Here is a 27,611-nt window from a genome sequence, read left to right as displayed (position 1 = left end):
GTTGCTTAACTGACTGAGCCACCCAGGCACCCTAACCCCTATCTTATACCATACACAAAAATTAACTCAAAATGGATTAAAGATTTGAATGTAAGACCTGAAACCATAAAGCTTCTAAAAAAAACATAGGTGTAAGCTCTTTTACATTGGTTTTAGCAATGATATTTTTGGATGTGACATCCAAAGCAAAGACAACAAAAGCAAAAAAAAAAAAAAAAAAAAAAAAAAAAAAAAAAAAAAAAAAAGTGGGACTGCATCAAACTAAAAAAATCTTCCACACAGCAAAGAAAATCACCAACAAAATGGAAAGGCATCCTGTATAATAGGAGAAAATATTCACAAACCACATACCTGATAAGGAGTTAATATCTAAAATATATAAGAAATTCATACAACATAGTAGCAAATCCCCCAAATAATCCAATTAAAAATGGGCAAAAGGGGGTTCCTGGGTGGTTCACTCAGCTAAGCATCTGACTCTTGATTTCAGCTCAGGTCACAATCTCAGGATTGTGTGATTGAGTCTCATGTTGAGTTCAGCACTGGGCATGTACCCTGCTTGAAATTCTCTCTCACTTTGCTCCCCCCACTCCCATGCTTGTGTATGTGTGCACATGCTCTCTCTCTCTCTCTCAAAACAAAATAACAACAACAACAAAATGAAAAAACACAAAAAGGGCAAAGGACCTGAATAGACATGATTCCAAAAAAGACATTTTCCAAAGAAGACATATAAACAGCCAGTAAGTACATGAAAAGATGCTCAACATCACTGATCATCACAGAAATGCAAATCCAATCACAAAAATACATCACTTCACACCTGTCTCTGTTATCAAAAAGAGAACAGTTTACAAGCATTGGTAAGAATACAGAGAAAAGAGAAGCTTTTTACACTGTTGGTGGGGATACAAAACTGCTATAGCCACTAAGGAAAATGATATGGAACCTCTTCAAGAAATTACAAATAGAAATACCATATAACCCAGCAATCCCACCTCTAGTTATATATTCAGGAAATAAAACCAGGATCTCAAAGACATATACTCCTATGTTCATTGCAGCATTATTCACAAAAACCAAGGTATGGCAACAACCTAAGTCTCCATCAACCAGATGAATGGATAGACAAAAGCCATATACATATATATGGAATATTATTATGGAATGATTGAATATTATCCAGCTTTAAAAAAGAAGAAAATCCTGCCATTAGCAACAATGTGAATGAACCTAGAAGAAATTATACCAGGTGAAGTAATGCAGACAGAAAAGGCAAATACTGCACAGTATCACTTACATGTGGAATCAAAAATAAACAAACCAAAAAATCAAATCAAACTCATAGAAGCAAGGAGAGTATAATGGCGGTTTTCAAAGGTTAGGGGGTGAGGAAAATAGGAAGAGTTTGGTAAAAGGGTGCAAACTTTTAATTATAAGATAAAGCCTGAGGATCTAACGTATAACACGGTGACTATAATTAATCATACTGTATTGTACAGTTGCAATTGGCTAAAAGTAGAACTTAAGAGTTCTCATAAAAGTAAATATGTGAGGTGATGGATGTTTTCATTAAGTCAACTGTAGGTGTCATTTCACAATGTATATCAAATCATCACATTGTATACTTTAAACATATTACAATTTTATTTGTCAACTATACCTCATTAAAGCAGAAGAAAAAAGTACATAATATTTGGGGTCTGGATGTTTTTGTGTCTGCACCATGCACATGAAATTCATCAGTGTGGGCACATTTCAACAATTTATCACTGTATAATTTTGTATTTTTTGGATGGGCATATTGGTTGTTTCTAGTTTTGAGTTGTAAATAACGTCGCTAAAAACATTCTTACATGTGTCTCTTGGTTCAAATCTATATTAGTTACTGTTGGGTATATATTTAATAATGCAATCATTTGATGATAGGATGTATATTATATTCAACTTTATTAGAAATTGTTAAGGAGATTTTCAAAATGGTTTTATCAAGCATGTTGCTTGAAAGATGCGGTTGCTCCTTATTTTTTCCAGATTTGTTTTTGTCATTTGGATGAGATTGTATCATTTGGATGAGATTGTAGTAGAATGTACTTCTGGCTTTAATTTGTATTCTCGATGATGATTTAATTTTCTTACCGCACACTTCGGTAAACTCTTTTGTGAAGTGACTGTTCAAATATTTCTCTCCGCTTCTTAAATTGGGTTGCTTGGCTTTTTTTTTTTTTTTTTTTTAAAGTAGCTCCACACTTGGCATGGAGCCCAAAATGGGGCTTGAACTCATGACCCTGAGATCAAGATCTGAGCTGAAATCAAGAGTTGGACGCTTAACCAACTGAGCCACCCATGTGCTCAAGGGTTGCTTGATTTTTAAAAATTGACTCGTAGGGTTTCCTTATGCATTTTGGAAGCAGTCCTTCATCAGATTTTGTATGAAAGAGAAAAGGTTGGTGAAGGAAAGAAGCTGTGAATCAGATGGAAAAGTGTCTCATGTAGTGTTTTATTTCACTTAGCGAAACACGACCTAGTCCACATCAGTGCAGACTCATAGCCACAGTGTGTGAGCAGCTTTGCCTTCATGACTGGTCACCTGTCTTTCTCTGTCAATCTAGTCTTCAGCATCTCCTGAGAGATGCATGGAACATGTAGACTCTGCAGGTGATGGGGGAAATGAAATCCAAGAATCTGCAGGGTGAGTTAGTTCAATATCTGCCTAAAAATGACCACTTTTACATTGCCTACACACATTGCTCCAGTTATTTTCCATCTGTGAAATAATACTTCCAAGGGCTTCCCAGCAAAAAGGTTTTATTTGTACATGTTAAGTTTAGGGGAGTCCTGAAAATTCATGTCCCTAATGAATGGGGATTCAATTGGTGCAGGTTTCCAACCTGATAATTAAAATAGTTCTAAAAGTAGAGGAAAATTAAATTTCAATTTACTTCTCTTTCTGCATCCATAGCATGATTTTAGAAACTTTTTAAAAATAGCTATAATATGCTCAAAGATTTCATTATAGCATGACATTAATGATCTTGTAAGTAGGTTAATTGTAGATTCCACTGCAGACCTCCCTTGGAGATACTTCAGTTTGATGCTTTGAGCCAGAGAATAGATTTAGTTCAAAGTCCACCCTGGTATTTCAAAGATTCTTGACTTTCTTAAATCCACAGGAGTTAGAAACCAAACTTTGTGTGCAAGTATAGATGCCTTAAAAATACAAGAGAGATTTTTACATCTTTATATTACCTGGGAAATTATTTTTGGGTTTTGCTATATTTTGCATGAGGCAAAGTACATATTTACTTATGTTCTTTATTTATGCAATAATGACTTTAATAATTTTATCACATTTATTTTTTTAAGTTTTTATTTAAATTCAGTTAGTTAACATGCAGTGTGACATTAGTTTCAGTGATTCAACATTTCTGTACACCACGAAGTACTCATCACAACTGTCCTCCTTATTCCCCATCACCTATTTCCCCTGTCCACCCAGCCACCTCCCATCTGGTGGCCATCAGTTTGTTCTTTTTTTTTTTTTTAACATCTTAATTTAATTTTTTTCAGTGTTCCAAGATTCATTGATTATGCACCACACCCAGTGGTCCATGTAATTAATACGTGCCCTACTTAATACCCACCAACAGGCTCACCCATATCCCCCAGCCCCTCCCTTCCAAACCTCTCAGTTTGTTTCTCAGAGTCCATAGTCTTTCATGGTTTGTTGCCCCCTCCAATTTCCCCCAATTTACTTTTCCTTTCCTTTTCCCAATATCCTTCATGTTATTCCTTATGCTCCACAAATAAGTGAAACCATATGATAATTGACTCTCTCTGCTTGGCTTATTTCACTCAGCATAATCGCCTCCAGTCCTGTCCATGTTGATTCAAAAGTTGGGGATTCATCCTTTCTGATGGCTGCATAATATTCCATTGTATATATGGGCCACATCTTCTCTATCCATTCATCTGTTGAAGGGCATCTCAGCTCTTTCCACAGTTTGGCAGTGGTGGTCATTGCTGCTATGTACATTGGGGTACAGATGGCCCTTCTTTTCACTACATCTGTATCTTTGTGGTAAATACCCAGTAGTGCAATTGCAGGGTCATAGGGTAGCTCTATTTTTAATTTTTTGAGGAATCTCCACACTATTCTCCAAAGTGGCTGCACCAACTTGCATTCCCACCAACAGTGTAAGAGGGTTCCCCTTCTTCTACATCCTCTCCAACTGATTTTGGCCATTCTAACTGGTGGAAGGTGGTATCTCAGTGTTGATTTGGTATCTCAGTTTTGATTTGACTTTCCCTGATTGCTAGTGATGAGCACTTTTTCATGGGTCTATTAGTCATTTCTATGTCTTCTTTAGAGTAATGTCTGTTTATGTCTTCTGCCCATTTTTTGACATGACTACCTGTTTTTTAGGTGTTGAGTTTGAGAAGCTCTTTATAGATCTTGGATATCAGCCCTTTGTCTGTAGTGTCATTTGTGAATATCTTCTCCCATTCTGTGGGTTGCCACTTTGTTTTGTTGACTGCTTCCTTTGCTGTGCAGAAGCTTTTAATCTTGATGAAGTCCCAAAAGTTCATTTTCACTTTCGTTTCTTTTGCCTTTGGAAGCATGTCTTGGAAGAAGTTGCTGTGGCCAATGTTGAAGAGGTTACTGCTTATGTTTTCCTCTAGGATTTTGATAGATTCCTGCCTCACATTGTGGTCTTTTGTCTATTTCGAGTTTATCTTTGTGTATGGTGTGAAAGAAAGGTCCAGTTTCATTCTTCTATACATAGCTGTACAATTTTCCCAGCACCATTTATTGAAGAGACTGTCCACTGTATATTTTTTCCTTCTTTGTCAAAAATTAGTTGACCATAGCACTGAGGGTCCATATCCGGACTCTCTACTCTGTTCTCTTGGTCTATGTGTCTGTTTTTGTGCCAGTACCATGCTGTCTTGGTGTTCATAGCTTTGTAGTAAAGCTTGAAATCAGGCAATGTGATGTTGTCAGATTCGTTTTTCTTTTTCAACATTTCCTTAGCAATTCAGAGTCTCTTCTGGTTCCATAGAAATTTTAGGATTGTTTGTTCCAGCTCTTTGAAAAATGTTGGTGGAATTTTGGTTGGGATGGCATTGGATGTACAGATTGTTCTGGGCAGCATCGACTTTTTAACAATGTTTATTATTCTGATCCATGAGCATGGGATGCTTTTCCATCTTTTTGTGTCCTCTTCAATTTCTTTTATGAATGTTCTGTAGTTCCTCGAGTACAGATCATTTACTTTTTTGGTTAGGTTTATTCCCAGTTATCTTATGGTTCTTGGTGCTATAATAAATGGAATTGATTCTCTAATTTCCCTTTCTATATTTTCACTGCTAGTGTAAAAGAAAGCAACTGATTTTTGTACATTGATTTTGTATCCTGTCACATTACTAAATTGCTGTATGAGTTCTAGTAGTTTGGGGGTGGAGTCTTTTGGGTTTTTTATATAAAGTTATGTCCTCTGTGAAGAGAGTTTGATGTCTTCTTTGCCAATTTGAATGCATTTTATTTCTTTTTGTTGTCTGATTGCTGTTGCTAGAACTTCTAGTACTATGTTGATTAACAGTGGCAAGAGTGGACATCCTTGTCATGTTCCTGATATCAAAGGGAAGGCTGTCAGCTTTTCCCCATTGAGGATGTCATTTGCTGTGAGTTTTTCATAGATAGCTTTTATGAAGTTGATGAATGTTCCCTCTATCCCGTTTTTATTCAGGAATGGATGCTGTATCTTGTCAAATGTGTTTTTTTTTTTCTCCATCAATTGAGAGGACCATGTGGTTCTTCTCTCTTCTCTTACTGATTTGTTCTATCACATTGATTGATTTGCAAATGTTGAACCACCTTGCGTCCCATGGATAAATCCCACCTGGTCATGGTGGATAATCTTTTTAATGTACTGTTGGATCCTATTAGCTAGGATCTTGTTGAGAATCTTAGCATCCATATTCATCAAGGATATTGGTCTGAAATTCTCCTTTTTGGTGGCGCTGTTGCCTGGTTTGGGGATCAGGGTTATGCTGGCTTCATGAAAAGAATCTGGAAGTTTTCCTTCTGTTTTTTATTCTTTGAAATAGCTTCAGGAGAATAGGTATTATTTATTCTTTGAATGTTTGGTTGAATTCTCCAGGGAATCCATCAGGTCCTGGACTCTTGTTTTTTGATCACTGCTTCAATCTCGTTACTAGATATTGGTCCATTCAGGTTGTCAATTTTTTCCTATTTCAGTCATGGAAGTTTATACGTTTCCAAGAAATGGATCCGTTTCTTATAGGTTGCTTAACTGGCTGGCATGCAACTGTTGATAATAATTTCTGATGATTGTTTTTATTTCCTTTGTATTAGTCTCGATCTCTCCCCTTTCACTCATAATTTTATTAATTTGGGTCCTCTCTCTTTTCTTTTCTTTTTTTTTTTTTTAATTTTACTTATTTATTTGACACACAGAGATCACAAGTAGGCAGAGAAGCAGGCAGAGGGAGAGAAGGGGGGAGGAAGCAGGCTCCCTGCTGAGTAGAGAGGATACGGGGCTCAATCCCAGGACCCTGAGATCATGACCTGAGCCAAAGGCAGAGGCTTAACCCACTGAGCCACCCAGGCACCGCTCTCTTTTCTTTTGAATTAGTTTGTCCAGTGGTTCATCGATCTTATTGATTCTTTAAAAAAAAACAGCTTCTAGTTTTGTTGATGTGTTCTACTATATCTCTTGTTTCTAACTCATTGATCTCAGCTCTAATCTTAATTATTTCACTTCTTGTGTGTGAGGTTGGCTTAATATATTGTTGATTTTCCAGTTCTTTAAGGTATAAAGAGAATTGGTATATTCTGGATTTTCAGTTTTTTTTTTTTTTTTTTTTTTTTTTTTAAAGATTTTATTTATTTATTTGACAGAGAGATCACAAGTAGGCAGAGAGGCAGGCAGAGAGAGAGAGAGAGAGAGAGAGAGAAGGAAGCAGGCTCCCCGCTGAACCGAGAGCCCAACGCGGGGCTCGATCCCAGGACCCTGGGACCATGACCTGAGCCGAAAGCAGAGGCTTTAACCCACTGAGCCACCCAGGTGCCCCTTCAGTTTTTTTTGAATGAGGCTTCGATGGCTATGTATTTTCCATTTAGGACTGCCTTTGCTGTATCCCATAGGATTTGGACAAATGTGTCTTCATTCTCATTGGTTTCCAAGAATTATTTAAGTTCTTCTTCGATTTCCTGGTTGATCCAAACATTCTTTAGCCAGATGGACTTTAGTTTCCAAGTATTTGAATTCCTTCCAAACTTTTTCTTGTGGTTGAGTTTAGTTTCAAAGCATTTTGGTCTGAAAGTGTGCAAGGAATAATCTCAACCTTTTGGTATCAATTGTGCCCTGATTTGTGACCCAGTATGTTGTCTATTCTGGAGAAAGTTCCATGTGTGCTTGAGAAGAATGAGTATTCTGTTGTTTTGGGGTGGAATGTTCTGTATATATCTATGAGGTCCAACTGGTCCAGTGTGTCATTTAAAGCTCTTGTTTCTTTATTGATTTTCTGCTTGGATGATCTGTCTATATCTGAGAATGGCATGTTCACATCCCCTACTCTTAATGTATTCATATCAGAATGAGTCTTTATTTTGTTTAACTGCCAACTTACGTAGTTGGCTGCTCCCATGTTGGGGGCATAAATATTTACAATTGTTAGATGTTGGTGGATAGACCCTATAAGAATTGTCTAGTGTCCTTCTGTATCTCTGACTACAGTCTTTAGCTTAAAATCTAATTTATCTGATATGAGAATTTCTACCCCATCTTTCTTTTGAAGCCTGTTGGCATGAAAGATGCTTCTCCATCCCTTCACTTTCAGTCTGGATGTATCTTTAGGTTCCAAATGTGTCTCTTGTAGACAACATATGGATGGGTTCTGTTGTTTTATCCAGTTTGCAACCCTGTGCCTTTTTATGGGAGCATTTAGGCCATTCATGTTGAGAGTGATTATTGAAAGATATGTTTTTATTGACATCATGTTTCCTGTGAAGTCCTCGTTTCTATACATTGTCTCTGTACCTTTCTGGTCTATGTCACTCTTGGGTTCTTCCTTCTTTTATAGAATACCCCTTAGTATTTTTTTTAGTGCCAGCTTGGTGGTCATATAATCTTTTAAACCTTGCCAGTCTTGGAAGCTCTTTATCTCTTCATCCATTTTGAACGTCAGCCTTCCTCGATAAAGTATTCTTGGCTGCACATTCTTCTCATTTAGTGCCCTGAATATGTCTTGCCAGCCCTTTCTGGCTTGCCAGGTTTCTGTGGACAGGTCTGATGTTATTCTGATGGTCTTTCCTCTGTATGTAAGGAAACTTTTCCCCCTAGCTTCCCTTAAAACATCTTGTATGAAATTATGATTCATGAATTTTATAATTAAGTGTCTGGATGTCTTTCTAGACTCATTGATCTTGGGAGATGCCCTTTCTGCCTCTAGGACATGAACACTTGTTCCATTCCCTGGATTAGGTAAATTTTCATCCAGTATTTGTTAAACTATATCTTCTAGTCTTCTCTCTTTTCCACCCCTTCAGGGATTCCAATTATTCTGATGTTAGAATTTACTTCCCTGGTTATTTATTTATTTTATACCATTTATTTGCCTACTTCTGTTTCCATGGCTTCTAAGTTGTTTGTTCCAGGCCTCCTCCTGATCCTGCTTTTCTATCAGTTTGTCTTCTAGATCACTAATTTGATCTTCTACCTTGGTTACCCTAGCTGTTAAGAGTATTTAGATTAGATTGGATCTCATTAATAGCATTTTTTTTTATTTTGGCCATATTAGCACTCACTTTCACCCTTAGAGATTCTATTTTGCCTCTAATGATCTTCTTCAACCTAACCATTGCCTGGACAACTTTTACCCTGAATTTCATTTCCAATGTACTGTTTATGTCCATATCCAATAGTTCTGTGGCAGAGGTCGCAGTCTCTGAATTTTTCCTCTGTTGGGTGTTCTTCCTCTTAGTCATTTTGGTGAGAGATGGTGAGGGGATGTACAGCTGAATATATCAACCACGATCTAGTCATCTCCACGGATGATCTCTTGCCCCTATAGAGATCCAGAAGTGTATAATCTTATATCTCAGGCTGATTTCACGAGTGTTCAGAGTGTTCTGGTAGATATTTAGCTCACTTCAGGGGACTGGTTGAAACAGGGTCTCCTACTTCTCTGCATCTTGCCTCTCCTCCCAGTTTGTTTTTTATAGTTAAGAATATATTTTTTCGTTTGCCTCTCTCTCCACCCCTCTTTTTGTTCATTTGTTTGTCTCTTGAATTCTATATATGAGTGAATTCATATGGTATTTTTCTTTCTCTAACTTATTTCACTTAGCATAAAGCTCTCTAGCTCCATCCATATCATTACAAATGTCAAGATTTCATTCTTTTTTTATGGCTGAGTAATGTTCCATTGTAAATATATATACACACCACACTTAAAATGCCACATATAGCTTTAAGGGTTTACAGACCTGAGATCCCTTGATACATATATACACACCACACTTATAATTCCACATATAACTTTAAGGGTTTACAGACCTGAGATCTGTGAATTCTCCTTGGACATGAATTCTCTGTCCATGAATTAAGAAGCCCTGCTCTAGAGAATGAGAAGGCTTCTATTATAGCGCCTGACACAAGGACTTTGCTGTGAGTATCACAAGTATCCATTTCTCCTGATTGTTTTACTGGAATAGTTTTGGGGACAAGAGGAGGAGAAAGAACAGCACAGGGCAAGGAAGTGAAGGGAACTATATTCTGAGTGTTAACAAGACACCACAGAGACTTTCCTAAGGCCCTGTTTCCATCATTGATGTGGAACCATATAAATTTACTGACTGCAAATCTAGATCTGATGAACTGCTTCAAAGTCACAGCTTCCTGGATCACCTGGGTGGTTCACTAGTTTAAGCATCTGACTCCTGGTTTCAGCTCAGGGCTGTGATCTCAGAGTTATGAGATTGAGCACCATGTCAGTCAGGCTCCACACTCAGCATGGAATCTGCTTGAGATTCTCTCTCTTCTTGCTTTGCTCCTCCTGCTCATGCTCTCTCTGTCTCTCAAATAACTAAATAAATCCTAAAAAACAAACAAACAAACAAAAAAAAACAAAATGAAGTCACAGCCTCCTATGCTTATAGCTTTATCAGCTTTAGGGTCTTCAATCAATATAAATAGTTCATGTGTTTTAGAAATGTACCTTTAAGACTTTTGCCTTATATTTTTTGAAAAGAAAAGAGAAAAATAACCAAGTGCCTAGACCAATAAAAAAAGGTTTATATATCTACATGTATCTTTCTCTCTATATATATGCCTAAAAACTGTTTGCCAGTGATTAACAAAGAGCCATGGAAATTTCTAGAGAAAAGCTATTCTCATGAATTATACTGCTGGATTTTTAGGAAATTCAAAATTATGTAATCTAGGGATCCATTTGAATTTTAAAATCTTCATGACAGACAGTAAACTGTATTCAAGAAATCTTCCAATGTATCATAGAAATTTATTCTTGCCCTTTATATGTGAAATGCTTTCAGTAATGAAAAATACCAAAATTCAAATCAGGCATATCCTCCTTTATCATTTTTAATTTTTTCTTGAAGCTTCTTAATCTGAATTTGTCATTGATTCATAAAATACATATAACTCTCTTTCTCTCTTAATCTCTCTCTCACTCATATATGTAGGTATATATGAAAATTTTGAGACTATGATACCTGGGAAATTAGAAATTTCTGCTGACTTAAATATAAATGAATTAGAGAACATGGAAATTAAAGTTTAATTATATATAGCTAGATTTTTAAGTCATGGTATCAATATTGATGACTTTTTGACAGCTATAAATGCATTACTGCTGAGTCACTCTTATGTTTATAATTAGTGGGAATAGAAATGGAAAATATGACAGTAATCCACCTATCTGTAAAGCTTATTATATCATAATTGCAGGTATGATTCAATTTAGGATCATGAATCCTAAGAGTGAGATTAATATTCTAATGGATTTATTATACTTATGCATTTTATGGTGTTGTTTATAATGGGCTAGTTGGCTAGCAGAATCCTAGATTTTGGCAAATCAACTTCAAACCAGAGACAACATATTGTAAAAGGTTTCATTCTGAGATAATAATTCCATCTTATTCTCTTTCTAGTTTTGCAAAGAGTGCCATACTTTTGAGTCTTAGTTCCCTTATTATTAAATCAAGATAATTAACTCAGCATTACAGTGGATATTATATAATATATAATGTTTTATCAAAGTGTGAAACTCAACATAATCAACATTTCTCTTAGTAATGGTGGTATATTCATTTTTTAAACTGTGGCAGAATAGTAAAAAAGACAGTATGTGCCAGTTGGCCAATGCCACAAAAAAGGTTTCCTAGAAAACCAACCCAAAACTCAGTGGCTTTAAACAAGGATTAATTTAATCACAGATCTGAGGGTTGTCTAGGGCTTGGCTGATCTAGTTTGGGCTCAGCAGGGAAGGTTGAGCTATGCTTCATGTATTTATCTCCTTGTGTGACCAGTGAGCATAATGATGGCAGTGAGTCAAGAGACGGAAGCCATGTCGAGTGAGAAATTTTCAAACCTCTGCTTGCTTTACATCTGCTGACATCCTGTCGGCAAAAATAAGTGCCATGGCCAAATCAAGGTGTGAGGAACTATACCCCTATCTAGGGTTAGGGATGGGCAGTGAAAGAATTTCAAACTGCAACAGAGAATTAGAAATTTAATGCAATTTACCAGAGTCACTGGTCTCAAACTGTTTATAATTTAATGCAAGAAGGACAAAAGAAAACCATTTTAATAACAAAAAGACATTAGGAAAAAAAAAAAAAAAAGAGAAAAATGTCACCAGCTGAAGTTTTGTGCAAGGCACACAAACCACTGAGTCCTGGAGAGGGGAGTCAAGAGCCACTTTCAGTCACCTCTTTGCTCTGCCATCACTACCTCCAGCTTCATGCAGCAGGGTCTTTTTCCTGTACTGCTGTAGACAGCTGGGCATGGGGACAGTGCATCCAACTTAGCCTGAGGATTCCTGGCACTGGGAAGGGCTCATCACGTAGCCTCACCAGCTGGAAGCATCACCTGCATCTGCTAGCAGACCTGCCCAATCCTCCAATAAACATGTCTGAAACTTGAAAAAAAAAATTTTTTTTAAAGTATCTGCTTCTACCTCTATAAAATGTAATTCTAGGACCCACAGGCAAATAATCAGCCAGTTATCTCAGACATCTCAAAGAAAAATTTGTTTCTAAGGCAGAAAGGAGCATAATTACATAACATTTTCCCAATTGCTATCCTCCTGAAGTTAACAAGGGAAATAAAGAATCCTACTGTCCTTACAATGTACCACCTGAGGCAGACTACCATTATTAAATAGGCTGCAGAGCTTCATATTCAAAATTTCTGGGTGGCTGGCTCTGGTGGTGTCGGGCATAGAAATAATTAATCATTGAGGCTAGGAAAGCATGCAGAAATGTGATTAAATGTAAGTCAGAACCCATGGATCAAAATCTCCTACAACCTAAAAACAGATACTACTATAAGAACAAGGTATATTCAGAAGAACTAAATAAGGAAAAGGCAGGACTGTATCCTACAGGAAATGGTATAGTCACAATGCTTATAGTGGGATAATAGTAACAGAGTGGAAAAATCATGTGATATGGAGTCAGAACACCCAAGTTTGTCTATGATTCAGCCAGTTAATAACGTGAGTGTTCTAAAGTTTTTTTAACCTTTCTGATCCCATAGCCACAGTTCTAAATACATATCGGTATCGCCTATAAGGTTGTTAAGAAAATCAATTGAAGTAATATTTGTGGAAGGGTAATACCAAGTATACGTGTTACAGGTTACTATTTTGTTAACACACTGATATCACGGTACCAAGTTTTTGTCAGTTAAGTTCATAGAAAGAGTAATACAAAAGGGATGCATGATGGACTGGACCACAAAATATAGGCCACTTAAAAAGTGTTTTTTTGTTTGTTTTGTTTTGTTTTAACTTCATCTGGAAGAAAGAATAGCTTTATTCCTAGTTTAATCTTTGTTCCTTGGCCATTGAGTGCATTGCTACTGTCATAGAGTGGCCCAGTATACATGGCTAATGTTCCACAAGCATTAAGAGAGGTGGTTTAGAAATGATGCTGTTAAGTCTCTGCATTTCCCATCAGTATCCATTTGTTTGAAGATACTCAACTTCGGCATTTCTGAAATAATAGTAGCCTCAATTATAGGAAAAACCTACAAAAGTACACCGTGATGGTTAGCTTTATGTGTCAACCTGACTGGGTTAATGGATATACTGGCCAGAGAGGTGGTAAAACATTATCACTAAGTACATTTGTGTGGGTGTTTCTGGAGGATCTTAGCATTTAATAGGTTGACTACTCAGGATCTCAAAAGATAGGGTGATGCCCACTTTCACTGGTGAGAAAAGAAGATTGTTCTCACCAGTGAAAGTGGGCATCACCCTATCTTTTGAGGTCCTGAGTAGGAAAAAAAAATGGTGGAGGAAAGGCAGGTATGTTCTCTGTTTGAGCTGGGACATATATTTTTTTCCTTACCCTCAGATACCTGGCTTCTCTTTTCTTAGGGTTTCAGACTCTGACTGAAGTATACCATCAGCTTTCCTGGTTATTCAGCTTGAAGATGGCAGCTCCTTGTAGGACTTCTCAGCTTTGATAATCAGGTAAGCTAATAAGTCCCATATGTAGGAGGTTTGCTTCTGTTTTTCTGGAGAACACTGACTGATACACAGACATAATCGTGAGAGAACTCAAACATGGATGAGTTGCTATTCTAAATGTGCCTTGAGTTAATCTATCCCTCTTCTCTCCTTTCATTATATTTGCTTTGTGACCAATGACAAGCAATGGATGCAAAAATTCACTTTCAGATTGAAGCAATGACCCAGGTATCTTTTCTTTAAAAATGAGAGAAAGGGTGATTTTTACATATATGCATTCTGTGAATATAATAAGCATAAAATATGATATAAAGTGGGGGAGGGGATGAGATTGGAGGTTAAGAAGAGTTAATTTTTTTAAATTAATTCATTATTTGTTTATTTGACAGAGAGAGAAAGAGAGATCACAAGTAGGCAGAGTAGCAAGCAGAGGGAGATGGGGGAAGCAGGCTCCCTGCTGAAAAGAGAACCAGACACAGGGCTCCATCCCAGGACCCTGAGATCATGACTTGGCCGAAGGCAGAGGCTTAAGGCTTAACCCACTGAGCCATCGAGGTGCCCCAGAAATCTTAATTTTTAAGAAAATCTATATTCAGGTGCTTGGTAAAAATAAACTGTAAAGAGGATAATTGTGTTTCATATCTGTCATAAACTAAACGTTATCTTTGGCATAAAAATGATGACACAGTGTATCTCATCTTAACTAGATTCAAAGTATGAAGCCGGACTGCTCTTCACCTCTTGGATGAGTATTTGTTTCACCCTTGATGAGGATGAAACCTGCTGATAGATCACCAAAAACTGGAAGATTATTTTTTTTTAAACAAGCAAAGCAAAAAGCAGCAGAAAGGAAATTCAGAGTTGCAGAATGAAATCTTATTTGATGCTACTGAAAAGTAATTGAATTTGTGAATACCAAGCAAACAGCTCAATGTAAAGCAAACGATATGTGGATGTGTTGACGTTTGAGCTTGTCTTATAGAGGGAGGAAAAAAATTAATCTTTAAATTTGAACTTATGAAAATCATTATCTGCCTTTGGACTTCTTATATGGGGATCTCCAGTTCATATAAATTAGTTGAAAAGGGATCTGAAATAAGCTAAGTTCTAGTATACTTGACATAATATTAAAAGGGATATTTGAATATGTTAAGTGGAAGATAGAATGTCAAGTGGGAGAAGTATTCATTTCTTAAAATTATTGATAATTTAGTATGTTTTAGAATGTAATGGCTAAATTTAAACTGAAATAATGTAAGGGTCTCATTTAACAAGATCTATTTGTTGTTGTCATGATAACTGCAACCTAAGTCAGTAAGACACCCTTAGAAATAAACAGCTTTTATGTAGAAGGTGAAGAAATCCTCTAGCAGCACATCTGGGGCACATCTGCATTATTTGGCAATATTTACCTAATGTAGTTAGAAGTAATGCCTTTATACATCATGCGCACCTTTGATTCAAATCTGCATTACCAGTGGCTGGTCTTTTTCCATTGTGCATCATTTCACAAAATGTATGCAATTCTCTAAACATTGAGACATGATGATTCTGGGTAGCTTTTTATTTCAGTGTCTTTTAGATTGAAATATATAGCAATTGCACAAAGCAATGATCTTTATTATGTTCTCTACTGGAGGTATGCAATCAAGGTGCAAATAGGATCCGTACGCTAGCTAGCAGAGCCTGTGGAATGCAGGTTGTCAGTCCCGTGAATACAGGACAAACTGTTGCTTATAGAGAAGGGTTGCAACCTTCTGGCCATGCACAGTCTAACTCAGTTAATTATATGCAAAGACTGTGCTGTGAATTCTTCATCCTTTAAATTAGGTTAATCCCTCGTGTACTGGAGACTGAAGCACTAAACACTGACTTCTTCCTTGACTAACATTCTGCACAGCTGAAGTAAATTTTAAGAGATCCTACGGAGATGACATAAGTGTGAAATGAACATCGAGTAGCCTTAAAAGTGAGAAAAAGATCAACTTTAGGACTGCCTATAAATTGAGAAGAATATGGAAAGAAGGAGTATAATTTCTTGTACTTTTGCTTTGGTGGCAGAGTTTATAGTTTTGGTAAAGATGTAACTCCACATTATGCCTGCTCTTTTCTTTTATTTTATTTGACTTTATTGTACTTTTATTTATTTGTAATAGGTCAGAGCAATACAAGAATTGTCTGGCCTTGCTGGAGTGTAAATTTTGATTGATAACAGAAGAGGCTGAAAGGTGTGCAGGGCACAAATAGTACAAGAACTTGTGTTCTGCATGGAGTAGTTTCAAATCTCTCTTGTAGATTTGAGTTAGATGACCAGTGAAGGATGTTAGGTAGAGAGGAATATGTTCAGGTTTCTGTTTTAGGAAGACCACTCTATCTACAGAACGGAGGATGGGTCAGGCAGGTGTATGAGACAGAGAGCAGATGAAAGGAAGGACTGTTTGCTGGTTAGTGCAAGAAGGCGGGAAGAGATGATGAAGATCATGACAAGCACCTTGTTTTGGTTTATTGGTATCACAATCCTTTTTTCCTCTCTTGGGACAACTGGAATGAATGAGTCTTTACTACTTCTCTGGACATTTGAAAATAGTCAACTACTGATATTACTCAAATAGAAAAAAAAAACATTTTAAGCTCTTTATCATAATTTTAATTCTTTTAGGCACAGATTATTTCAGAATTCACACTATATGCCAGGTGCAAATCTGTTTTCTCCAATGTTATAGTGAACAAGATTAATGTGGTCCCTTCAGCTACCAGATGTATAATCTAGGGGATGGTTTACAGAGAAGTAGTCTTGGAAATAGAATATAATGCAGTCGATACTATGGTAGGAGTAGGACACAGATGAATATTTGCGCGGTTAAGGGAGGGTGCACGTCTTATTCTAATAATAAAGGAATCACAAAAGGGCTCTGGAGGATTTAAGGTCCAAACTGAAGGAGGAGTTTGGGTTGGTTAGAGACAGTGGGGAGAGAAGGGAAAGTTCAGGGAGACGTAAGAACAGTGACAGACAGAGAACATGGCTTGGCTAGGAGTCTGACTTGATCTAGCCTGTTGGGATTGGAGACTTGTCCCGGTCCCAGAGGATCCAGAGATGAGGCTCATTGTACTATATTATCATCCTAAGAAGAACACAAATTCCTTTGGGGCAGGAAGCTGTATAATTGCTATAATTTGTCCTGTCTTTAATATTCTATGTATGCATCAGTGAGGGAATACAGTGGGAGCATTCTTAGTGGCCAAAATGCAACTATTTCCTGTTCCCAGCAGGAAGGCTGGTGGTGGGTTGGGGTGGGGAGAAAATGGGAGGAGGATTATTTTACTTGCAGGAAACTAGAGTACTCAGAGCACTTGTGCATGTCTAATCCTTCAGAATTCCTTTATCTAAACAGGCACTTGCCTGCTCCTTCTGAGGGCGTCACTTCCTGGCTTCCCAAACTGCAATAACTAGAGCATTGGTGGCATCACCCTGGCCCAAGACAGGTTTTCTAGTAGTTATAATTCAGTGTCCTGACTTCATTTATTGAATGAATTTATGCCCAAAATAGAAGCTTCCCTCAAGATCCCACACTTTGTATTCTTCCTCCTTTTTTCCATAGCAGAGCTGCCCTGCCTGCTATTTATCAGAGGGTCTGAAAGGGAGGTTTAATTTCCAAACTATTCAAGGATGCTCTTACGGGGTGTCATTCACTGCACCCACTGACTTCTGGACCAGCACAAATTGAATTCCATGCATGCGTGCTTATCTGTCTTTGACAGTCCCTTGGAATCTTGTCTCTCAAGGCAAACACAGGGGCTGCACCATCCCCAGTCCCCTCACTTAGTGCCTGTTAGTCCCTCCCTGCTACTTCAGATGCTTCTTCATCTGGGGCTTTCTGTAGTGTCTGCTTCCTGCCCCTGCTGACTGAAGTCTTCTTTAGCAAATGCCAAACCTTATAAAGTGTATATGGGATAGTCTCCAAATGAGCACCACTGATGTGCACTGAATAATAACAGATTTTAATTTGAGTGTAGCCTGTGCCCCATGAACTCTGTGTATTTGCTGCACCTAGTCATAAAGTGCAAAGAGCAAAATTAAATTAGAAAGAAATGGTATGCCAACAAAATCTCCAGCTTCAGGAAAATAAGGCAAATACCTCTCCTTAATAAGAGAATTGACACACTTTTGTATAAAAGCCACAGTTTTCATGCTTTTTGAAAGGTGTAAGGGGATATCCTTCCATGGAGAATCTGTGGCATTCACTGCTTAGAAATAGGACAGTTTCTGACTTCTGAAGGTGAGAACTACAGTATGAGTGAGGATGCAAAGCGAATGACCATATTGCCAGGTAGCCATCTTGAGGCGGAAAGCGCCCAGCTAGAAGTAGCTGCTAGGACATCTCCTACCATTATCATTGCTGATAAGCTGGCTTAGTTGTTGATCAGTAGACGTTCTTCCTTACATCTTCCTAGTTCCCTGTGCGGCAGCTACTAAGGATGTAGAAATTGAGAAGAAAGACTGAATATACCAAAGATATGTGGCTAGAGAGGAATTTAGTTCAAAAGAAAGGTAGTCCCCTCATTAATAGGTGTGACAGAAGGTAAATGGCTAGCATATAGTTATAGGTCACACACACACACACACACACACACACACACACACACATAGATATATGGCATGCAGGAGTCAGTAGGATGCCATGTCTCCCCTCAAAATGTGTCTGAAAGGGAGTAGATATCCCAGAAGTATAGCTCAGGAATAGATGAGTCCTCATGGCTCCCCCAAGCTGGATTTCTATAAAGAATAATAATACTCCATTCTTACACAAAAGCTGCTACTTGGATCTGTTTTCACCTACATTCATTAAACTCATACACTATAGCAGTTCTTGCCAAAGACTTTTATTAGGAATCTGAGAAAAACTCAGGAGGGCTGTTTGACTTCTACATGACAGTACATTTGACTCCTCAGATTTTCCTTTGGTGGTAAATTTTGCTCCTGCTGACAGCAAGAATAATTGCTGCCCACAAAGTTTAACTCTATTTTCTTGCTCAATTTTTACAGTGTAAGCAATCTTGGACAACAACGTTTTTCAGACCAAGTTCTGCTCTGGGCAGGGAAAAAGCAAATTGTATTATGATGTCTGACCCTGGAGGAGGGTGCTTAATTTGGCATTATGTGTCATTATGGGAAGGGTACTTACTTTGAACTCATCTTGGTATTTCAGTTAATAGCAAATTATGGATTATTTTTTAAAAATTTACATGCAAATTATTTTATTAAATAAGTATAATATCATGAGGTAAAGTTTTCATATTTCAAAGTATTCCTAGCTGTTTAGGTGTTTGTATCTTGTCTTGCACTCACTGTTGATAGACTATTGTGTTTACTTCATTCTTCTTCCGCTTGGCATTCCCATTTAGGAATGAGAGACTTGCAGACAAGAAAATGACTTTAGTGTCAAATATTCCATTATCTATTTTTACTGATATGACCGACTGCGCCTCCTTGGGATCTATAAAAAAAAAGTCATTACTGTTTTAATCTTTAAAATATATGTGGTATAATTTTGCATCCCCAGCAAAACTATTCTTCTCTTGAGATTGCGTCCCAAGAAATTTTAACACTCAAGAACTGCAAAAACTTTGATGATTGATTCTAGTTCTTTTTTGACATGTCGTCTCTGTTGGGAAACTTGCAGTTTTCCAGGCCCCTCTGTTACTGACTGGTGATAGAAGGGCTGTTGGCCTCTACTCTTCCCAGATGACTCCTCTATGATCCACTAAGTTTCATCCCTGCCTCACTGCACAATTTGGGAGAAAGCTCGCTTATTAATTAATTAATTAATTAATTTATTTATTTATCTCAGAGGTATTGATGTGCAACCTTTTGAGGGCAGCAGAGAAGACCAATTATCTGAAACAAAGCTGTCTGCCAGAGTCAGGAGTTTGCCTTGTATCCTCCTGTACTTAAAAAAGGAACTCTCCACTTCCATATCCTATCTTCGGTAGGCCACAGATAAAAATCTTGATGCCAGGATGGAGGGACTCTGAAACTGACCAAAGTTCTCACTACACATTCTGCCATAGGACTGACCGTGTCCGAGAGTAACTGATAGAACAAGGACCTCCTTTCCTCTCTGGTCCAACAATAAAATCCAAAATAAAGGGTATGTTTCCCAGATCTAGACTATTCATTTCTATATATGATCAGTTTGTTCTAATAATGATCATGATAGTTTGTTAGTTTTGAAGAGAAATACTGATAATACTTAATTTCACTACATCATATATTTTGAACAAATTCTGACTTCTTTAAGGTCACCCAAAAAAGAAGATAAAAAATATTTTTTTTATATTATCACTCTTGTCTTTTGAGTTCACGTTTTGAATATTATTCTTGAGTGCCTACTTTTATTTTTATTATTTATTTATTTATTTTTAAAGATTTATTTATTTGACAGAGAGAGAGAGAAAGATCACAAGTAGGCAGAGAGGCAGGCAGAGAGAGAGGGGGAAGCAGGGTCCCCGCCAAGCAGAGAGCCCAATGCGGGGCTGGATCCCAGGACCCTGAGATCATGACCTAAGTCCAAGGTAGAGGCTTAACCCACCGAGCCACCCAGGTGCCCCGAGTGCCTACTTTTAATTTCAACTTCATGACAAAATTTGGACTATCTAAAACCCATTAGGTTTTATTCTCAAATCCTAAATGACAAGTTGAGCATTAACTATAAAACGTTTTAAAAACTTATTCATTAAAACAGACACTGCTTCCAGTTTTGGAATGAATAAGTCACTGTAATAAAAGGGACAGCATAAGGAATATAATCAGTAATGCTTTAATAATGTTGTATGGTGACAGATGGTAGCATGAACATAATGTATAGAGAAGTTGAATCATTATGCTGTAGACCTGAAATTAATGTAGCACCATGTTAACTATACTCAAATACAAAAAGGAAAACCAACAAAATAAACAAACAACCAAACACAAAAAATAATGACAAAATAATGACAAAAAAAAGAAATAGCTATAAAATAAACGTTTATGGCAATTGAATTTCCAAATGTTGGTAATCTTAGCAATAGTCAGCTTATAAAAATAGACCTGACTCTTCACATCTTAGTATTCACCCTTTGAATAAAGACTTCACAGTTCTTCTCACCAAAAGGTAAAGTATAATTGATTCTCCTGTGAATCTGATCTGACACTGTCACTTCCTTTTATTGATAGAATGTGGCAGAACTGAAGATTTACCTCCTTGGAGTCTAAGCTTCCAAAGACCTTTGTGCTTTGATTGCTTTACTTGGAACTCTGCTACCACCTTATGAATAGGGTCTGCATGATATGGATCATATGGCACCACCTCCACCATTGCCCCACTACCAACCAGCCAGTCAACAGGCATGTGAATGTGGCTTTTCTTGGACAGACAGTCCCCAGCCTACCTGTCATGTGACCACAGCACATGACAGAGTCCCAGCTGAGACTAGCAGAGCTTAACCCAGATTAGTACAACCATGTGATACATAAACATGTGAGCAATATTTATAAATAATATACATATTTTTTAAGTTACTATTGTTTGTACAGTCTGTTACATAACAATAGATAAGGGGTATAGGAACTGGTTCCTGAAATGGGTAATTGCAATAATAAAAAACTTTGAACTGAGGAGCCAGTTGAGGCTGGAAAAATGGAGAAGAAATTTTTAGCAAAGTTTAAGACACAGTGAAGAAATTGTTCTTAGAGGCTAGGGAAATGTGAGTATTACATAGTTATAAAGCAATTGTCAAAACAATTGTATACAATAACTAGGAAGATAGAAAACAGATCTCATGTACTCTGGATTTGGCTAAAAAAATATCCAAGGAAGAACGTTGAAAACTGATTAAGAAGGAGGACTGTGTTTGTGGCACCTGGGTGGGGTGGCTCAGTTGGTTAGGCAGCTAGCTCTAGGCTCAGGTCACCATCTCAGGGTCCTGGGATCGAATCTTGTGTGGGGCTCTATGCTTAAGCAGGGAGTATACTTGAGGTTTCTCTCTCTCTCCCTCTTTATCTTCCTGTCCCACCACTCTCTTTCTGTCTCTCAAATAAAAAAATGTAAGTTTTAAAAAAAAGGAGGACTGTGCTCATTTGTTTATAAAAGTGGCCCTGCTCTCTCCCTTATATTCCACGTCCACAAGCAGGGTGACTTTTCAGCCATCATGGGATAGAGTCTGGTCTGTGAATTGCTTTGGCCAATAAAAAGGGAAGAAATGAGGGTCTGCCAGTTCTGAGCCCAGACCTCAAAGGCCTTGATTCTTCTACCCTCCCTTTTGTAACCTTGATGCCACCATGTAAATAGAGCTTTGCTAGCCAGCTGGGTGTTGAGACATGTGGTCTACCCATTACTAACAAAACCAGTCAACCACCAAATCGTTGAATGAGGTTATTTTGGAATAGTTACTCCTAGCCTACCCACAAACTGACTATGGACACATGAACAAACCTCTCTTAAATATGTCGAACTTGGCCCAAACCAGAGGAACTGTCCAAGCAAACTATATTTATATCAGAGATACTATATGAGCCACTGTTAGAAGTTTTTGTTATGCAAAAATAAATGTCATACACTCTTATCCCCCAGTGTATCTCCTCTCCCTGATCACTGAAGGTTGACATTCCATAGCCAGAGATCCATTTTCTTGATTTATGTACTAACTTATATTTTTAAAAACAAATACTGATGGTTGAGATGAGGATAAATTTATCATGTCCTTTACTGATTTGTGGCTAAGTAGGATGAGATTTGGAAGTAGGAAGACTTGGGAGAAGACTGAGGATCTTGGGGGAAAAACTGTCTGATTGACAAGAAAAAAAATTCATTTTCTTATGAGAAGAATTATAGATTGAAGCCCTCAGTCTTCTGTTCTAGAATTTAAGTGGTATTAAAAGAGAAAAGATAGTAGAATTTGATGGATGTTTTCTTTGCAAAACACATGTGTAAGAAGAAGAGGATTGGACAGAAGTCTTATATAGTGTGTGTTTTTCAATTTAAGGACAGCGGTGGTCCTTTGGAAGACCTAGATGTCAGTAATGCCCAAGAAGCAAGCTTTTGGAAGTTTATGTAACCATTTTAGAAACACACAAAAAAGCACCAAGTATGTTGTACCTGCCTTGCCTCTGTTTCCTCTAATTCTTCTAAAATAAACCTTATTTTGTATTAAAAGAATGTTCCTCCTCATACTCAGACTATGGGCATGCATTTGGCTTTAGTTTCAAAGGAAGCAAATGATCTAAGCCACACAAAGGATTAAATTCTGGGCATTTTCTGCAACTGTTGGAAAGGGACATGTATCTTACCATGAGTGTTAGTAAGCTTTTGTGATGTGAATCTTTGCATACATACAGCAACCTTGCCATTAACAAAGGAGAGCAGGCTTAAAAATTAAAGTAAATCAGAGAAATTAATGCAGCTGAAGGTTGAACAGAAAAATTTCTGATGAACTGGACTGAGTCTTGAATCCATCAAGGGGCTCAATCTAGATCTTGGCTTTTTAATTTTGGGGAAAAATATTTCCTTTTTCCTTGAGCCTGTATTAGTTGATTGCTTATCCCTGTAAACAAAAGACTTTTAATGAATGAATCTTGAATTTACATTAGCAGAGGGCATTCATCTAAGCTAAATGTTGGTAGTAACCAGTGGGGGAAAAAAATGTATAAAATTTTGAAGTACTGTTAGAAATACAAATGTTGGTAATTTTTTTTTAAAGAATTTATTTATTTATTTGACAGAGAGAGATCACAAGTAGGCAGAGAGGCAGGCAGAGAGAGAGAGGAGGAAGCAGGCTCCCCGCTGAGCAGAGATCCCGATGCGGGACTCGATCCCAGGACCCTGGGATCATGACCTGAGCCGAAGGCAGTGGCTTAACCCACCGAGCCACCCAGGCACCCCCAAATGTTGGTAATTTTTAATTTCTAAAGAAAAACTCATAGTCTGGCACTGTTGACATAGCTGAGAGAGGAGCAGGAAAAAAAAAAAAAATAGAAGAGGAAATCATCTAACATGCTGACTTTTTGAGACAGAGAAGAGTATCTTCTAGAAAAACCTGGGTCATAGATGTTTGAGCAAATTGCTCAGTTTGCGCAAACTGAGTTTTTAAACAGCTTTTAATTCTTGCACAATCATACTAATTATCCTATAGGCATTATTTTTGACGGTATAAAAATTTCAATACCTCAAGGCTAGATAAGGGGTTAAAAAATAAATTATTTAGGGATTCCTGGGTGGTTCAGTTGGTTAAGCATCTGCCTTCAGCTCAGCTCATGATCCTGGGATCCTGGGATTGAGTCCTGATTTGAGGGGTTCCTTGCTCAGTGGGAAGTCTGCTTTCCCTGCTGCCTGCAGCTGCCCCCGCTTGTGCTCTTTCTCCCTCTCTGACAAATAAATAAATAAAATCTTAAGAAAATAAATTAGTTAAATAGCATATTCTTAATATTGCCTATTGAGATAAAATTGCAAATGTATTAAGAATTAAATAGTGTTCTTTAGCTAACTAGATCTTATTTGGGTTAACGATAAACTATGTTTCTAATATAGTAGTACTAACAAAACACCTAAATCCTAAGGTCAGTTTTAAACTGCAATTTGAGCTATTTTTCATTTGATACTGTGGGATAATTATTGTTTTATATTATATAAGCTTCAATTTACTACTCTAAACTATAAAAAAGTGATAATTGATTCCTTTTTGTGCTTTTAAAATACTGATCATTATTCTCTAATATTGCAGTGTTTCTACAACCAGTGTTTCTAGGTAAAAGCATACTTGCTCTATTTCATTTTTTAAAAAATGATGAACAAAACCTGTGTTTTTATCTTGGTTTTATGACTTCCATCTTTAGATATACTTAGAATATCACAAATGTCACATGGTGTTTACTTAAGGGTAGCGACGTAAAACAGCTTAAAATTTCAGGGTTTTAATCTATAAAACTATAAAAGTCATCAATATCTTCCAAATTACTGTTTTTCCAACTGTGAAATGGAACATTGCCTTTCCAGTTTCTAATTTATCAATCACAAGAAACAGATTAGTTTCAAAACGGAACCTTGGTTTTGAAAGATAAATTCTCTTCTATTGATTGCCCCTTTGAAATAACCTAATGGTTCCAATTGATCCAGGCTCATTTTTAGGTTCAGGCCAGGTTTAACCTTAAGTTCAATTGTATAGTTAATTAAATTGAATATCTCAAAGAGCCCTGGACAACATAGAGCTCCTGCAATGATTCCAGCCCCCATGTTACTAAAAGAAAGGATCATACCCCTTAAGTGTCTCCTGATGTTATGCCCAAATTAGCCTGTCTTTCAACACTTATGTACCTGAATTAATTTTGAGCATATGTCATGTGCTAATAGTCATGGTTACATTTTTTTTTTTAAATAGACGTTCTATTTTCCCACCACAAACAGAATCATGAAGCTTACTTCCACCACTGATCCTGTATGCTCTGTGTACTCACTATGTGGAATTAAAACTGGACAACACTAGGGCTCACTTGTAGAAAAAATGAATAAACGTTAAGTTCCACTTTCAATTTGAATCAACCCTCATCTCCAAGGCTCATCAAGGCCTCAGAGTATGCGAGACTAGAACAGAAGCTTACAGCAGTGGGAATGTAAGGGCCTACTTAGCTAGGGGGAGCCATTTTAGTTGTTTATGCAGTAAATTTAGATTGACCCTGCCCCTCCCAGAGGAACTTACTTAAAAGCAAGTCCCAGAAACCAGTCCCAGGTAGCAAAGCCCAGATACATGGGCAGGTCAGGCCAGATGGAGTCATCCAATCAGTGGGGCGTGCATACTGTCTCCTTAGCTACGAAGGAGTGTGAGCCCCGCCTTTCGGGCACCAATTCTGACCAAGATGATAGGCTAGTTCAAATAACTACTAGGGTAAATTGAAATTCAATTGGCCACCGTGTGTGACCTAGCATGACTGTGTAGTTTTCTCTGTGTGTTGCAATCTCATTGGCTACCTGTGTGTGGCCAGACTCAACCACATGGCCTTTGCTCTATAAAAGTTAGTCTGTGAGGCTGGGAGGGGTCACCTCTTTGTATGAGATGGCCCTGACTGGTTGGTTTGATTCTCGATGCTTAGTGGTGAAATAAAGCTTTGCTTGACCTTTGCTTTGTATCAGTCTCACTCCTTTGATCATGGACCCATTATTGGGGGACCTATGGAGAGAATAGCCAGATATCTATATTGTCATTATTAGATTTCCTGTTAGTGATAGCAGTGAGGGGAGGGGCAGAGAAGCTGACTCCATGCTGAGCAGGGAGCCTGACCTGGGGCTCAGTCCCAGGACTCTGGGATCATGACCCAAGCTGAAGGCAGATGCTTAGCCAACTGAGCCACACAGGCATCTGCCATGAGAACATTTATAAAAATATTACTTCCTTTTAAAATTTCTCTTCAGGTTTCACTGGAAGATAACAGGAAGTGGTGAGGTGTTTGGCCTTGACTTCCCACCGGTCCCGGTTTAAATCTAACTTTTTTTGCATCATTCATACTATGTGATCTTGTATTATTTAAATTTCATGAACTTCAGTGTTTTTTTTTTTTTAAGATTTTATTTATTTATATGACAGAGAGAGAGAGAGAGAGAGATCACACGTAGGCAGAGAAAGGGAAGCAGGTTCCCTGCTGAGCAGAGAGCCCGATGTGGAGATGTGGAGCTCGATCCCAGGACCCTGAGGCCATGATCTGAGCCCAAGATAGAGGCTAAACCCATTGAGCCCCCCAGGTGCCCCTAACTTCAGTGTTCTTACATGCATAAAAATATGCACAGGATTTTGAGTTCTAATTTACATTATTGTGCAAAATGTGAGATACTTACCTAGAATTGTTCATTGCACAAAATATTATTCTTACATATTAGCCTTTTATTTTATAAGACATATAATGAAATAAAATGTATGCCTCTTTGGAAGTTCATTTTGCTTCCAGAGAGATTAGGCCCGTTATTTAGGGTCAGTTGCACATTTGGGCAGCAGATAGGAGGCTGAGAGGTTAAGCAGCAGGGTGCTTACTTGCTTTATCTTCGACTTAATCAAATCACAATTACACCAAGACACAAGGAGCCACCAAATGTATTTTGAATGATTGTGATCCTTCTGGGCCAGATGCAGATTGACATCAGTCCTAAAACAAGGCTGTCATTTAAAAATAATAGAACATAGGGAAAAAGGTTACACATTGAGCTATCAGGTTGTAAGCAATAGAACAACAGAACAAAGAACATCTGGAAAATACATATTAGTATTTGGGAAGAAGTTTCTTCACAGATTTCTACCTTTCAAAAACTGAAGTGAAAACATCTATGTCCTACCCAGCTTCACTGTTACTCAAGAAAAGTGTTACAACTACATTAATCAGAAAGTAAAACAAAGGAGGAGTATTCAGTTATCAGAAGGGATGACTCAAATGAGAACTGAGAAAAAAAGAAACATAAAAATGCTATGAAATATATCTAGTATATGTGGATTTTACAACTCAAATCCATTTCTGTGGCTAAAAGGGTATATGATTGTCTGAGAAGCTTTCTTTCATGAACAGATATGCTTTCAAATAATACACCATACAGTAAAGAAAAAAATGAAACAAATGTTCTTTTGAAAATATAACCCTCCATAAAGGAAATTATGGCCTCTTAAAAGTAAAGAAAGCACAGAAATAATGATGTCTCTTTCCCTAAGTTCTATTCATAGAATCTGCACTGAAGGGCACTATATAAACAGGAGCTTGGTGTATAAGAAAACAATCTCTCACTCTGATTCAATGAGATCTACATCATATAAATGGGGTATATTTCTTATACATTCACTATGAACTGTGAGGATGG

At 37.5% G+C, this 27,611-nt stretch overlaps 1 protein-coding gene across 1 annotated transcript in view; it reads right to left on the bottom strand.

Annotated features, from left to right (window-relative positions):
* The window catches only part of LOC101686469 (DNA-directed RNA polymerases I, II, and III subunit RPABC1-like), a 125,610-nt gene extending 104,506 nt beyond the window's left edge, over positions 1 to 21,104 (bottom strand). The window contains exons 1-2 of the mRNA XM_045078403.1: positions 20,987 to 21,104; positions 19,097 to 19,244 (exon numbers count right to left, since the gene is read on the bottom strand). Of these exons, the coding sequence (XP_044934338.1) occupies positions 19,097 to 19,244; positions 20,987 to 21,104 (266 nt within the window). The remainder of the gene's footprint in view (positions 1 to 19,096; positions 19,245 to 20,986) is intronic.
* Positions 21,105 to 27,611: the final 6,507 nt, after the last annotated feature.

This window comes from Mustela putorius, unplaced genomic scaffold, assembly GCF_011764305.1.
Source record: "Mustela putorius furo isolate JIRA1106 unplaced genomic scaffold, ASM1176430v1.1 tig00000242_pilon_pilon_pilon, whole genome shotgun sequence".
Lineage (NCBI taxonomy): Eukaryota > Metazoa > Chordata > Mammalia > Carnivora > Mustelidae > Mustela > Mustela putorius.
Note: the sequence above shows the minus strand (reverse complement) of the source record. Positions and strands in the feature narration are given on the sequence as shown.